The 13,450-nt window shown below is 54.7% G+C and overlaps 2 protein-coding genes across 17 annotated transcripts in view; one reads left to right on the plus strand and one right to left on the minus strand.

Moving 5' to 3' along the window:
• SAMD8 (sterile alpha motif domain containing 8) overlaps window positions 1–13,450 on the plus strand; it is an 80,287-nt gene that overhangs the window by 20,469 nt on the left and 46,368 nt on the right. The window lies entirely within an intron of this gene.
• On the minus strand, window positions 371–13,356 carry LOC129620736 (dual specificity protein phosphatase 13). 16 transcript variants are annotated; one of them, XM_055536476.1, is made up of 10 exons: window positions 13,148–13,356; window positions 12,140–12,357; window positions 11,726–11,858; window positions 10,610–10,817; window positions 8,180–8,275; window positions 6,992–7,086; window positions 4,248–4,337; window positions 3,108–3,281; window positions 1,477–1,697; window positions 371–818 (listed from the first exon to the last, which is right to left on the minus strand). In XM_055536476.1, exons 1-10 carry the CDS (start codon window positions 13,354–13,356, stop codon window positions 616–618), a joined length of 1,647 nt encoding a protein of 548 aa, XP_055392451.1. In that variant the 3' UTR covers window positions 371–615. The 16 variants fall into 16 exon arrangements, 15 of the variants coding, with proteins under 15 accessions (XP_055392451.1, XP_055392448.1, XP_055392452.1 ...); XM_055536473.1 differs by having other exon boundaries at window positions 8,081–8,275; XM_055536477.1 differs by lacking the exon at window positions 4,248–4,337.

Consider the following 13,450-nt stretch of genomic DNA (forward strand, 5'->3'; position numbering starts at 1 on the left):
CTTCACCAAGAATTTTGGCGTGTCTCCTACCCTCTTGTTTAATGCCTCTGTTAGGCTTCTGTGATTTCAGTCAGTGCTTTTAAAAGCAGAATGAGGATGAAAAGCCTGACTGGATTCAGGAGATACCAGCATGTGTGCGCACAGCACGTTTTGACAGTCGGTTTTGATACAGGGCAGGCATGTGAAGGATGGTGATGCCTCAAACTTGGGTCTTTATTCAGACAGTGGACTCAGACTCTGTCTCTAGACTGCCATCATAGGTTGTCTAGCCTTCTGGAACCTCCTGACCATCCTAGGAGTGAGCCACTGCCCCACAAACCGCCAGAAGATGAACCTTCACCAGCAGATGAACTCACCAGAAGATGAAGTCTTTATTATGATGAACCTTTTATTATAGAGACAGACTGAACTCTCTTTTGCATAAAGAATCTTTGGATTGGGTCAGGGAAAATCCACCTGCTAAATAGGTCACCACCAGCTCTCCCTGCCTCTGCCTCAGCTAAGCCCCCACTTGCTATTTACATCTCAAGGTCACCAGAAACAAGGCCCCCAGGTGCAGGCTGGTTAGGTGGGCCGTGCCGGCCAGAGGCTTAGGATTCCGGGCTGCCCACCAGGTCAGAGCCGCCCCGTCTCCCGCCCCAGTCGGTTGTCCAGGACCTGGAGCTGCCGGAGGAAGCCCGAGTTGGGGCAGATATCGCGGTGGGCCTGCACTGTCTGGATGGCCTCCACCAGCGTCATGTTCTCGCAGATCATGAGGAAGGCCAGGACAACTGTGGCAGAGCGGCTCACCCCCATGGCACAGTGTACCAGCACGCGGCCTGTGGGGAGACCCAGCCGGGCATCAGGCACCCGTCGCCGAGGGAGTCAGAGATGCTCCTGCCCAGCTGTCACAGCATCCCGGGATACTGACACTGTCCTTACTGCTGAGGCCCGAGAGGAAAGGGACTCGCTCGAGGTCATACAGCATGTTAGTGGCAGGGCTAAGGGTAGCAGCTGGAATCCCCTTCTCCTGCTCCAGGGTGCTTCCTTTGCAACAGGCATCCTTTGCAACTCTAGCATGGTGAGGGTCAGTACTCCTGGAGTCCCCTGGGTTTGCATCAGATTTCACGGGTGTCCACCCACCTCCCTGTCCTCCGTCCTTCCCTCTCCCCTGCCCCTGCAGTTCCACACCAAGGCCTCAGCATAGAGGAACCCACTCCAGAGCCCTTGCTAGGTCTTGGATCTTCTGCCAACACCTGGCCTCTTACTGGGGGATATGGTTACCCTGATGACCACACCAGACCTTAGTTATATCTATGATTGTTAGTCTCAAGGGTGAGGTTCCCCCCCCAAGGGACTGCTCACTAAATGCTAGTAGTGAGCCCCCTGGGGTGGGAGGGTTGCTAAAGGATCCCACCATCCACGTATTGGAAAAGTAGATAACCCCGGATCCCGCCTGCAACCCTCTCCATTCCCATTCTTTCCCCAGCAGCTGACCTTGGGGAACACTGAGGGCACTTCGGATGTATCGAGCAACAGGCAGAAAGTAGACACTGAGGTCAAAGAAGGGGTTGTCATCAGCCTCGATGCCATAGTACTCCAAGGGCATTCCGCGGTAGAACTTGGCACCTGTGTCCACCTGAAACTTGCCTGCAGCGACATTCACAACATGGGTGATGCCCAGCTGGGTCAACTTGTTCTTGTCCCGGGCCGCGTACCTGGAGGGGCACAGGAGGAGGTGGGGTAGAGGTCACTGAGTCTGCCCCGGCTGTGCTGGAATTCACCCCGTGGCCTCCTCTGCTGACCTCTTCCAAGGGTAGAGCCTGGAATCAGTGAACTGGTCTGGGTGAAAGGGCTCCATGTCACTTGGGCCAGCTCTTCTGGAGGGCAATTCAGCCACATGCATTAGAAGCCTCAGAAACGTGCACTTGCCCCAGCCTCCTAGGAACTTAAAGAATTCCAAATGTGCTCACAGACAAATGTAAACTGTATCTAGTGATATTTAAGATAGAGAAAAAGTGGGGGGCGGGGAGAATCACTAAGTAGCCTGTAAGAGGAGACTGACTATTGATACAGCTGAATGAAATACTGCACAACCACTAAAATGTGGCAGATAGATGCAGGGGAACAAGAAAAGGTGTTGGTACTATCCTGAGAACCTATGAAAAGAACAGGATAACAGAATGTCGCTTAAAAGTGCATTTAAAGTATGCTGTGTGGTTCCATTTAAAAAGTTTCCTATATAAAGCAGATTACAAAATGAGATTATAAAATGATACCATTTTTGTAAAAAAAAGAACTGTGAAAAAGCATTTATGTATGTATGTGTGTATGCATTTTTTTTAAGTCAAGGATTTTATAACTGGTTATCTGTGCATGTAGGGGAGATACATATTTGTCATATTGTTAATAAGATATTGATCTATATTTTCTAAATATTAAAGAAAACTTATAACATCCACATATATTCATCCATATGTTCTAGATTTTAAGACAACTTTTAGGGAAAATGACTCATATTGCACACTCTCTCTATATATATATCCTAGAGAAACGTGTGGTTCCCAGGGTACATGTACTAGAATGCTTTTAGAATTTCTGTTTATAATAGCCCCAAAGTGGAAACAATTCAAACAGAATGGATAAACTGTGATATTTACATGCAAATGAATAATATATAGCAATGAACTGTATGCTACACATACTGCTGGCATCTCCCAGTTTTGAGCAGATGACGCCAGGTACAAAATACCCAACATGCCTCGATTCCTATCACTTTAAAAGCTGGGCAAAACTAACACAAGTGGTGAAACTGTAAAGAAAAGCAAGGAAATAACTATTTCAGTACTCAGTGGTTATCTACAGGGGAAAAGGTTATGCCGAGAAGGGTTCAGTGGAGGCTTCCGGGGCACAAGAAATGTCTTATTTCTTGACCTGGGGGCTGAAACTGAGGCTTTGTGCACTTTCTTGGATATGTTCTAGTTCCACAAAGTAGTAACAGCGTAAAAGGAAATAAATATGTGAAAAGAGATGGTCGGAGGCAAAGAGGGTGCCAACTCTGCTCTTCACAGGCTGCGGGCGAGGGTCCCCTTCTGCTCCCCCCAGCCCCCACCGTGGCTCATACTTACGCGTCTCCCAGGAAGAGGTTGGGCCAGACTTCATTGATGTGGTTCAACATGGCAGCCCGACGGACCCACAGTAAGCGCTGCAGCGAGGCCAGCGTGGGTGGCTGGTAGGGGGACACCCGGACTGACCCATGGATCTTGGGCCTCCGGAGGTCCTGCTTCTGCAGCGAGTCCATCCTAGAACAGAGTGGACACTGCAGTGGCAAGTGGCAGGCTCCCCACAGGTGGGTCCAGCTGACATGGAGGCCCAGGCATGTGCATTGCCCAGGTGCCACTGGGATGCTTCAGAAGGGCCTCAGTTATCTCAGATGAGGTTATTAACCAGCTCGGCTGGGGCTGAGGCCTAGACCCTTTCCAGAAATCAGGAGCCAACCCCTTGTCACCACTGTAGAGCCAAAGCCCTCTCCCCTACCCTCTCCAGAGGCCCCTGGTGTTGGAAACTTTGTTCAAGGGCCCCTCAAAGCTCCCTGTCCGAGAAGGCAATGGCACCCCACTCCAGTACTCTTGCCTGGAGAATCCCAGGGACGGGGGAGCCTGGTGGGCTGCCGTCTATGGGGTTGCACAGAGTCGGACACGACTGAAGTGACTTAGCAGCAATCCAGTGCAGACCCCACCCCTTATGTCTCTGGTTACTTGGGAGTTTGTAAGGATGAGAACTCCAGATGGCTGTGGCCCACAGAAGGCACTTCGACCCCGACAACCGGGCAGCTCATCTCAAGCCCCGTTTTTCTGCTGCTTCTAGGGCTGGTCCTCAGGCTCCCATCCCTTCCCACTTTCAGGTGCTTGAAGGTCAGAGCCCAGCTCTGGAGTTAAGGAGCCATATGACCCTTGTTGGCACTTCCCTGCTGAATGCGCTGATGGCTCTTGGGCGCTGGGGCCTCATTCATGGAAAGTCCCTATTTTACAAAGGAGGAAGCTGAAGGTCAGAGAGAATAATTGGTTAAGTGATGCTCAAAGTTGTATGGTCACTAAGGAGCAAGGCTAGGGTTTCAGTCCCATTCTTGTGCCTTCAGGTCCATCCCCCAGCCTTCGCATCACCCACTTTGGGTACTCCAGAGTGGTTGCCAACCCATCTTTCTCTACAGGGGAGCCTGCTGTAGCTGTTCCATGTGTGCCTACAGGCCCTGGGATTTTCCTCCTTACCCCTGTGACTCAGGCCAGTGCTGCAGGTCAGGCCTCACCGCGGTGGGGTGGCTCGTATCAGGAGTCAGCTGGCTGAGGGAATCCGACACCCTGCAGGGCTGGGATGTCAGTGGCACCAGAACCTGGGCCTGGTGCTGGGCTGGGAAGGAGTGCCTCTCTTGGCTAACTGGCCCTGGCTCCTTCAACCAGTAACTAGGGAAGGTACAAACTGGGAAGAACTTCTTTGTTCTGTGGTTGGCGGTGCCAGGACCAGGAAGAGAAATGGGCACCCAGGAGGCCACCGGCTTGGCCAGGCTCACCCAGCGGGCAGTGGGAGGGCAGGGCGGAAGCGAAGACCCGGCTTTCCCTTTCATCCCCCACTGTGACCTCTCAGGGCAGGCAGAGTTGCCTGCCACCTACCTACGGCATGGTCTGGGGCCAGGAGTGGGGGAGTGGGTGCAGGGACAGGACCCCAGCACGTGAGCAGAACGAGGCTGGGGCAGGTTCTGCCTGGAACACAAACGCTGTGAAGCGGCTAGAATTCCAGGTCCTCCCCTTGGAACCGGTGGGGGTGGGGCCTGAGAGCAGACGCAGGCCCTTGCGGACTGAAGTGCAGTCCTTCCACACCTCCGGACCCCTCTCTGCTTGGTGTCTCTTTGGGGCTAAAGGCTCTTGGCCCTGGGAGATGGAAGGCTATGTGAAGTGGTGGGAAAAGAACTTTAGAAAGAGCGCAGAGAGCCTAGCCACAGCTCATTCTGAGGTCAAGAGCAAGTCTTAGCTCCTGTCTGGGCCATGATTTCTCTTCTTTATCTTAAAGATACTGGCCTTGCCTGCTTTAAGAAGTGTCTGGAAGGTCTGATCTGAGAATGAGAGAGGAGTGGCTGGGTTTGCAGAAACTACAGGGAAGAGCGAAATGTATTGTTGGCGTGTGGCGAGGTCGACAGCCACACGGGTCTGGAGCTACCAGCTGGGGCCGCAGAAGTCCCAGGTGGGGTGAGATGGGGCTTTGGGAAGCCTTGCGGGCGCAGCTGCAGGCGTCTGAGCTTGGTGTGGGGTAAGGCTGCCACCCAGTGTCCAGTGGGTGTCTTGCAGCTCAGCTGTGCCTGGGACCGGCAAAATCCTGCTGAGACAGAACTTGTCCCTGATCCTCCTGGAGGCTCCTGGGAGATGGAGGAGCCAGCAGAGGGGTCGGGGATGAGAGCTGCTAGGCCACAGCCCAGACTCAGCCTCCTCAGGGCCTAGGCCCAGGTCTGGAGAAGGGGGCCTTTTCCTTGAACGTAGGAGTACTTGTTGTTAGGCCTCACCTTGGACCTCACACCTGATGCTCATGGATATACCCCCTACGTGTCTGCTCTATCCTGCGAGGGCCCAGCCCCCACCCAGCGACTCATCCGTAGAGCTCTGGGCACACCCACAAAGGGAAGTCGGTGGCTGCAGCAGGCCCTGGTTTCTGCCATCCCCAGATCTAGACTGAGAGTCCTGCCTGACCCCTCCTCCTGCACCTTCTTGGCCACAGCAGGGTGAAACCTGGGCCCGATGTCCAGACAAGATCAGGTGCGTCCAGGGTGATGCGGCCATAGACATGGGCCCCATGTCCAGCAAGGATAGGCTCTGCACCCTGCTCCCTTTGGTGCCCCTTCTGCCTCCCTCCTGAGTCTCCACTTAAGCTGAGCAGCTGCCCCTGTGGGCGGTGCTCTTCCCGCTCTTGAGTTGCTGCTGTTTACAAGTTCAGACACCTGTTTTCTGCCTTTGTGCCTCTTCTCTCCTCTATGTTGCCTCTGTCTCCACCCCCTCACAGGAGCTCATGCTTCCGCACAGCCCCCCAGCACACCACCCGACAAGCCACAGCCTCAGACCAAGGCTCAGGCCTCCGCAGGGCAGGGGAGCAGCTGTCTGCCATCCACCCCCTCCTGGTCTTCCCTCCTGCTCATTCTCTCCTCCTCCTCCAGGCAGACCACATGGGACTGTGGCCACAGAAGAGGTGGGGCCAGAGAGCTCAGGGCAGGACAAGTGAAAAGCCTGGCGAAGGAAGCCTTGGGGAGGGTGGCAGGCGGGCGGCCAGTGGGGAGCTGCCTGTGACCCTGCACCCTGCGTGCTGGCCTTGGAGGAGGGCGGACCTGGGCCAAGTTCTCAGGGCTGGAGCTGGGATCTGCATGGCCTTCTCAGCCAGTGTTCTCCGTGGAGCTGCTGTGAGAATGCCATGAGACAAGGAAGTGTTTAGGGCACCTCCTCCAGTGTCCACATCCTGGTAGATGCCAAATAAATGGTGGTGCATCTTACTCTTATTATCATCACTCTTACCCTTTGAAGCCTCAGCCATATCCCATGGGACCGTGAGGCTTGGTCTCCCTTTGTGTTCCTTAATTTGTCTTTCTCTGTCCAGTAATGGTTATTGTATTTACCACTAACTAAGGATATGCTTTGTATCAGACAGAGCTAAAGGCTTAAATTTTTCTCACTGAATTCTCACAGCACTCTTATGAGGCAGATAACATTTACCATCCCCATTTTTACAGATGAGGAAACTAAGGCTCAGAAAGATTAAGCACTATGCCCAAGGTCACACAGCCAATAAGCACAGGAGCCAGGATTCAAGCCCAGGTTGATCTGATTACTAGGTTTCATCTGTGCCTCTATCTCCGACCCAGTCTCTCTACTAATCCAGTGCAGCCGCCTCTCCCACCCCCGACATGCACAGGCACAGGTGTCCTGGCCCTCTTTACCCAGCATGCTCTGCAACCCCCAGAGTAGGGGCGCTTACCCACCTGTGGGGGTATTTGGCCCAGGCTGTGGTCTTCTCCGACGGGCACTTTTTGCTCCCAGCTTTCAGACGCCTGTCTCTGCACACTTGATGCTGTTTCTATTTTTTGATTGGAGTTTAATTATAAAGCATGATGTGCTGCTCCCCTCCTCTGGCCTCCCCCTGCCACTCCCCACTCCCCCACGGGTCCCCTGGCACAGTCAGTGCCAAGCCCAGCCAGGCACCTGGCCCCGCTGGGAGCAGAGGCAGTCTAGCAAGGGGGTCTGCCTGTGGCGTGTGTGGATGTGGTCATGGATTGTGGGGCAGGAGGAAGGGAGATGGAATAAGCCTATTGGGAAGGTTCTTTGGTCTTCATGGGGAGCATGTGGAGTATGGGCAGCAAGTTAAAGCGAGAAGGTGTCTCCATGGGGGAGAGCGGGGAAGAGAACAGCCAAATCACGTCCCACCTGGCAGCGCTGACGCCAGAACCCAGGCCCAGGGGCCCCTTGCTGGGAGCCAAAGGTTATAGGACTGGCCCCAGACTAAGATCCAAATCAGGCTGAGGGAAATGTGGGCAGAAAGACAGACAAAGATATAAGTGGCGTTCAGAGCAGGTCTTTGGAACAGGCCCGGCCTACAGTCAGAAACCGTGCGTCTGGAAACCAGCCTGTTCTCTGTGAACCCCTTCCTCCCCCAGAAGACATTCCTGGAGCAGACCTCACCATCCCTTTAAAGTCCCTTCCAAGGCTGACAGCTCAGTTAGAGACCTTGGATTTGGGTCTGTTAAGAATTCTCACTCTTCAGAGACCCTCCTCATATACCCATGCTTCAGTACTCTTCTCCACTCACACCCCCAGATGACCGCCACACAGATGATTACCTGCAGCCACGCCTCCTCTGGGTCTCTGAAGCCCGAGCTCCAGCAAGCTGGGCTCAGCCCTTACTGCGGCTCCCTGAGCCCTGGCGAGGGCTGATGGAGGCAGCTGTGGCCACAGACTATCAGGAGCACTTAGAACCGCCCCTCCCACTCCCATGTCCCCCAACTCCTAGGGGAACTTAAAGCCCCTGGGAGAGGAGTTCTCAGGCCCTGGCTGAGAGGGCAGCCCCTTCCCACCTGTGAGAACTGGAGGCCATGGCTGAGAGGGAGTGCAGGCAGCAGGAGGAAGTGGATGGAGTTGCAGGCTCTAGGGCGGGCCCCGCACTGGGCTCTTACCATCTTCTGGGTATCCACCTGGGCCACAACCTCCAGCAGCACCAGCAGGGCCAGGGCAAAGTGGCAGAGCCCCATAGCAGGGAGTAAGGCCCAGCTCTGGAGGAGAAATGAACTCCATGTTACAGGCAGGTAAACCGAGGCTCAGATTGGCCGGGACTCACCAGGGCAGGGACAAGAGCTGCCAGCTAAACCTGCTTCTGCCTTGAGCCTCTGTGTAAGATCAAGTGGGTTATGGGTGCCAAAAGAGATAAAGAGGCAAGTTTGAGGCCCAAGGCTCTTGAAGAGAGATGACCTGTCTCCAAAGCCCCCTCACCTCTGAGTCTTCAGCCCTAGGACTACTGAGTACAGTCACACAGGTTGCTCACTGCACAACTCTTGGGGACCCCAGCTTCACAGACTATTTTGTGGATGTAGCCCCAGGAATTGTGCAAGGCTATAGCCCAAGTGACTCCCCCAAAGCCAGCTGCCTGAAAAGAAGAATGCAGAGGTCTGAGGTCAGAGGATTTAAGGCCCCAGGCTGAGGACGTGGGGTGATTGGGCACGATCAGAGATGTGCTGCTGTCCCAGTTCCCAAAACCTGCCTAGAGGAATGAGCAAGACGGGAAGATGCTCTTCCCAGCCCCCTCCTGGCTGCCACACCTGCAGAACCCCCACAACAGTTTCCCACCCAGCTTTGCCTTAGGCCTAATCCCAACCCCAGCTATAACCCCTATTTTCTTTCATGGCATTCACCCTCGAAACTAACCGAGACCTCCTTCCTGCCCCAGTTCCCAACCCCAAGATGCTCATCCTCCTAACAGCACATGGGAAAGGGTTAATATTGCTCACGTGCTGCCCCTTGGCTAGGCTGGTTATGCATTCAGAGACAGAAGCAGCTCTTATGGGTGGTGGGCAGGGGGGAGATTCATTCATGCCCCAGGGAGGCTCTGGCAGGAGGAGAAAGCTGCTACTCTCCTAACTCCCAGAAGAGCCCAGGACAGTGTCCCACTTCCAGCTGGCAGCCCTTCTGAGCCAGTGGGTGGTGGGGCACAGCCAAAGTCAAGGTTGAGGAGAGATGAAGGAAGGAACAGTATGGGTAGCAGGAGCTGGAGGTGGGATAGGGGAAGTGGAGAGCATTTCTGGAGGCTTAACCTTCCCTCAGATGGCCCTCAGTGGGGATGGAATATAAGGAAGATGAGCTGTTGGAGCCAGACAGGGACAGCCCCAACATGGGCATGGTGGGAGAAGAAGGGCAGTGGGCATTCTGCAGCTGCCTCACAATCTGGGGCCCCCACAGCCTCTCCACCCCCAGGAAGAGACACCCCTGCCTCCTCTCAGTTGAGCAGGAAGAAAACACAGAGCTGATGCCAAAGAAATTACAGCAGAACCTTGGCAACCATCTGTGGGCTGGGAGCCTGAGATGCACCATTGCTGCTGCGTAGGGGGAGCCCAGCTCCTTCTACTGGGCAGCTGGGGAGACTGGGGCCTCTAGCAGGAGGGAGGTGGCTTGGGCAGAGGACACACAGAGATACAGGGGATCTGTCCCTTTTCTGCAGCCTAAGGACTGAGGGCTTTTGCTCCAGATGCACTGAACATGCAACAGGAGGAGGCAGAAGGTAAATGGATAGACTTCAGGAAAGCTTTATGTCCTATGGGGTCCCTAGAATCAGAGAGGGAGGGAGGTTAGGGAGGGTCCTTCTGCAGATCTCTGAGATCACATTGGGTGGGGTATGAAGGTAGAGAGCTGGGTGCTGAGTCCAAGGCAAAGAACTGAAGGGCGTGGCGACAGGAGAACTTTGTATCAAGCAGGGCTTGTGTGAGGAGGTTGTGGCCAGCAGCAGGAGCTCATTCTCTTTCTCCATGGTGGGAATGGATGCGCGGGGCTGACATGATGATTAACTAAACCTGGAGCAACAGCTGCAGCCACACGTTTCACCAAGGACTGGGATCCAGACCTGAGGGGAGGGTGTGCAGGGGTGTGGGACGGGCCAGACAGCCCTCAGGTGCAGGACCGGCTGTGCTCCTATCTTGGTGGGGTTCAGGTGAACCCCACAGGCTTTTGGCCAAGGAGGTAGGGCAGGTCAGCACCAGGACCAGTTTGGAAGGCCTCACCTCTTCCATTTTATGCTTCCCACCCCTTTCTTTCCCAGCCTTTCCATCTTCTCTGGCTCTGGAGAATCTGTGGGTGGGCTGGGAGTAGGGGGAGGGACTGGCGATCAAGCTGCCTGAGCCAGGCCTAGGATGGGAATGGGCCAAGCCCCTTTCAACCCTCTCTTCCAGCCCCACTCAGCCCTGAAACGCAACCTCTGAACTGCTCTCATTCACGTCCTCTGCCAGGCCTCACCCAACCCCTTATTCTAGTTGCACCCTTGCCCTCTGCCCAGCCCTCACCTGACCTTTCACTTGTCACTGCACCCAGCCTTGGCCCCTCACACCCTGCCCAACCCTCACCTGGCCCCTCAGCTCCGGCCTGCACCCCGCAGCTGCTGGTCCAGCCGGCAGAGCTGGTGAAGGAAACCTCTGTTGGGGAAGACCCATCGGCGCTCCCTCACGGTGATCACCGCCTGGCGCAGGGAGAGCTGCTGGCGCAGCATGAGGTAGGCCAGGACCAGTGTGGCGGAGCGGCTCACCCCGACCACGCAGTGCACCAGGACCTTGGCTGAGGAAGACATCCTGCTGAAAGACCCTTTCCCACCAGCCAGCCCACCCAGTGGCTGAGGTGGGGACCCAAGTTCCTTCCCTTGCTCTGCTTTGGGTGTATTCTGTGACCCTCTGCAAATCACTCAACATGTCTGGGCCTCCATTTCCCAATCTGTCAAGTGGGTATATCAGCACCTCTTATGCCTACCCTTGGGATGGGGTACACACACCCCAACATGGCTTCTAGGACTCTCTGTGGGCTGGCCCTGCTGACCTTGCAGCTTCACCGCAGGCTGTCTCACCCCAGCTCTCAGCTCTGGAAACACTGGGTAACTTGCAGTCCCTTGAAGCTGTCGCGGTCCCTGGCCTCCAGCCTTCCCACATGCTCTTTCAACTACTTGTAAAAGTTTTTCCCTTCTCTCAGTCTGACTAACATCTACTACTCATTTGTCAGGATTCCACTGAGATACGGCTTCCTGACTGCTCATGGTATCACCTGAATCACAAAGCAGCTCATCCTTTTTGCATGGGGCCCAGTGAATACTGTTGTAGAGAGAATTCCCCCCAACTTCCTGATCCTCTGAATCCAGGACCCTGTCCTGTGCTCCCATCGCTCTTCACTTTTACCCACTCATCTGAGTAGTGCTCAGATGTAATACTTAACATTTTGAATGTCTTTCCACCAGGGACCCTGCTTTGCTTAAGGCAAGTATCTAGTGTCCCCTTATCTAGCTCCATGCCTGTCACAGAGAAGATAATAAATAGTTGATGAATGAATGGGTGAAGAAAAATGAAGGTCAGGATGCTTTGGATTGAAAAGTGCTATGAGCCACAGTCTTGTCTTTCCCATGACACAGATGAGAAACCAAGGTATAGAGAGGGACACTGGCTCATCCGGGGTCGGGTAGCAAGGGGCACAGCTCTCACCCAGGATGAACACGAGGCAGCTTCCCCAGGCTCCTTTGTTGCAACCCAGGTATTAGAAGACTTTTTTTTTCCATTTGAAAGTACTTTGGGGCAGAAACCAGACATCTAGATACCAGATGGCAATCTCCCAAGGCTGAGTGATGCAGAGAAAGAACTGTTTTATTGTTTGGGAGACCTGGCTTCCAGCCCCAGGGCTGCTCCTAACTCGGGGCATGACCTTGTACTTCAGGCCTCCCTTTCCCTGTCTGTGGAGCAATGCTACTGGATAAAGTGCTGGGACACTGAGCAGAGGATTTTAAAAACATGATGACTTTTTACAAACTAGGGATGGGAGGGCACTGATGTTAAAGGGGAAACTGGACATCCCCCCATGACTGAGCTGGGTAGAGTATGGGTTCAGATGCCAGGTCCTACCCCCAGGCGTGCTAAGGGCACGGTGGATGAAGTCAGCTGCAGAGGAGAAGTAGACACTGATGTCGAACTCAGGAAGGTCGTGGGCTGGCACCCCCAGGTAGCTCACACTGCTGCCATAGAAGTCAGGGCTGCCCTGACAGTAGAGGCCCCCGTGGGCGGCATTCAGCACGTGGGTAATGCCCAGCTTCCATAGCTCAAAGCGGTTATTTGCTGTGGCCCTAGGGAGGGGAGGAAGGGAAGCCATGAGGTCTGGGAAGGAGGCGTTGTTCCTTCATTCATTGCTTCCCCTGCTTCAGAGCAATGAATCCATTAGGGTCCAGAAGGAGCCAGAGGAACTTGTGGGGTTCAGGCTCACAGCCTCACCCAGGAGCTTTCTAGTAGGGGAGCTGGTAGTACAGGGATGTAGCTTTAGCCTCTCTTTGCTTCCTGAGGCAATCCACCCTTGCCATGGCCAGGACAGGAAGGAAAGGATTGCTTCAGCCCTAGGACCCAGCTGCACCTCCCTTCTTGCCCCATGCCCTGCCCTGCACATCCGGCTCTTCCTGGCCACTACCTCATACCTACTTCTAATCTGCAAATATTTAAAGGTGACACCTTCCTTGATTCACGTCCAGTCAGCCTTCCTCACCCAGTCTGTGTCCAGAGGAGGAAGGCTGGAACCGGAAAGGGGAGCTCTCTGTCCACCCCATCTCTCACCCCAAATCACCACGATTCCCCGTCCTTTGCCCCACCCCATCCCCAAGACCCACCAGTTGTTCCTGATGTGCCAGAAGACTCTGGGAACCTTTGGGAGCTCCCTTCTTTCAGGCAGGCAAAAGTCCCTGCTCCCCCTGGTGGCTGCACTTGATCACTGCACTGTTCCTAGCACGAAGGGGTCCCTGGCTTGGGAAACTCAGAGCAGAACCAGTTGCCCTTTCTCTCACCCCAACCCCCCATCTCTGGTAAAGATCCCAAGAACTGTCTCTCCTTGTCCTCACCCCCACATCCCTTCAGCCAACTACCACTCACGCATCTCCTATGTAAAGGTTGGGCCAAACTTCATCCACGTGGCTGGAAGAAACCTTCCCTGCCCTCAGGAGCTCCTCCAGTTCCAGGACGCTGGGGCAAGGCGTGGCTTCGGCATCTCCCCTCAGCTGTGGGAGCGAGGCTTCCGCCATGGGCCAGCCCACCCACCCCTCTGTCTCTGTGGTCACTCCTCTCTGCCTCTCCAGTGTCATTCCTCCTTCCTAGAGACTGGCAGGGACAGGTGAGACAGCAGCAAGTGACTCAGCAAATTACAGGGGCCTCCAGAGAAAACAGGACCTTTTCCTC

Source organism: Bubalus kerabau, chromosome 1 (assembly GCF_029407905.1).
Source record: "Bubalus kerabau isolate K-KA32 ecotype Philippines breed swamp buffalo chromosome 1, PCC_UOA_SB_1v2, whole genome shotgun sequence".
NCBI classification, from domain to species: domain Eukaryota; kingdom Metazoa; phylum Chordata; class Mammalia; order Artiodactyla; family Bovidae; genus Bubalus; species Bubalus kerabau.

Coding starts and splice junctions, on each gene's coding strand:
- LOC129620736 (XM_055536473.1), bottom strand. CDS start 13,356: ATGACACTGGAGAGGCAGAGAGGAGTGACCACAGAGACAGAGGGGTGG. Junction 10,818..11,725: donor CTGCCTCGTGTTCATCCTGG/GTGAGAGCTGTG, acceptor TGTCTTCCTCAG/CCAAGGTCCTGGTGCACTGC. Junction 1,698..3,107: donor AACCTCTTCCTGGGAGACGC/GTAAGTATGAGC, acceptor GTGCCCCTCCAG/GTACGCGGCCCGGGACAAGA.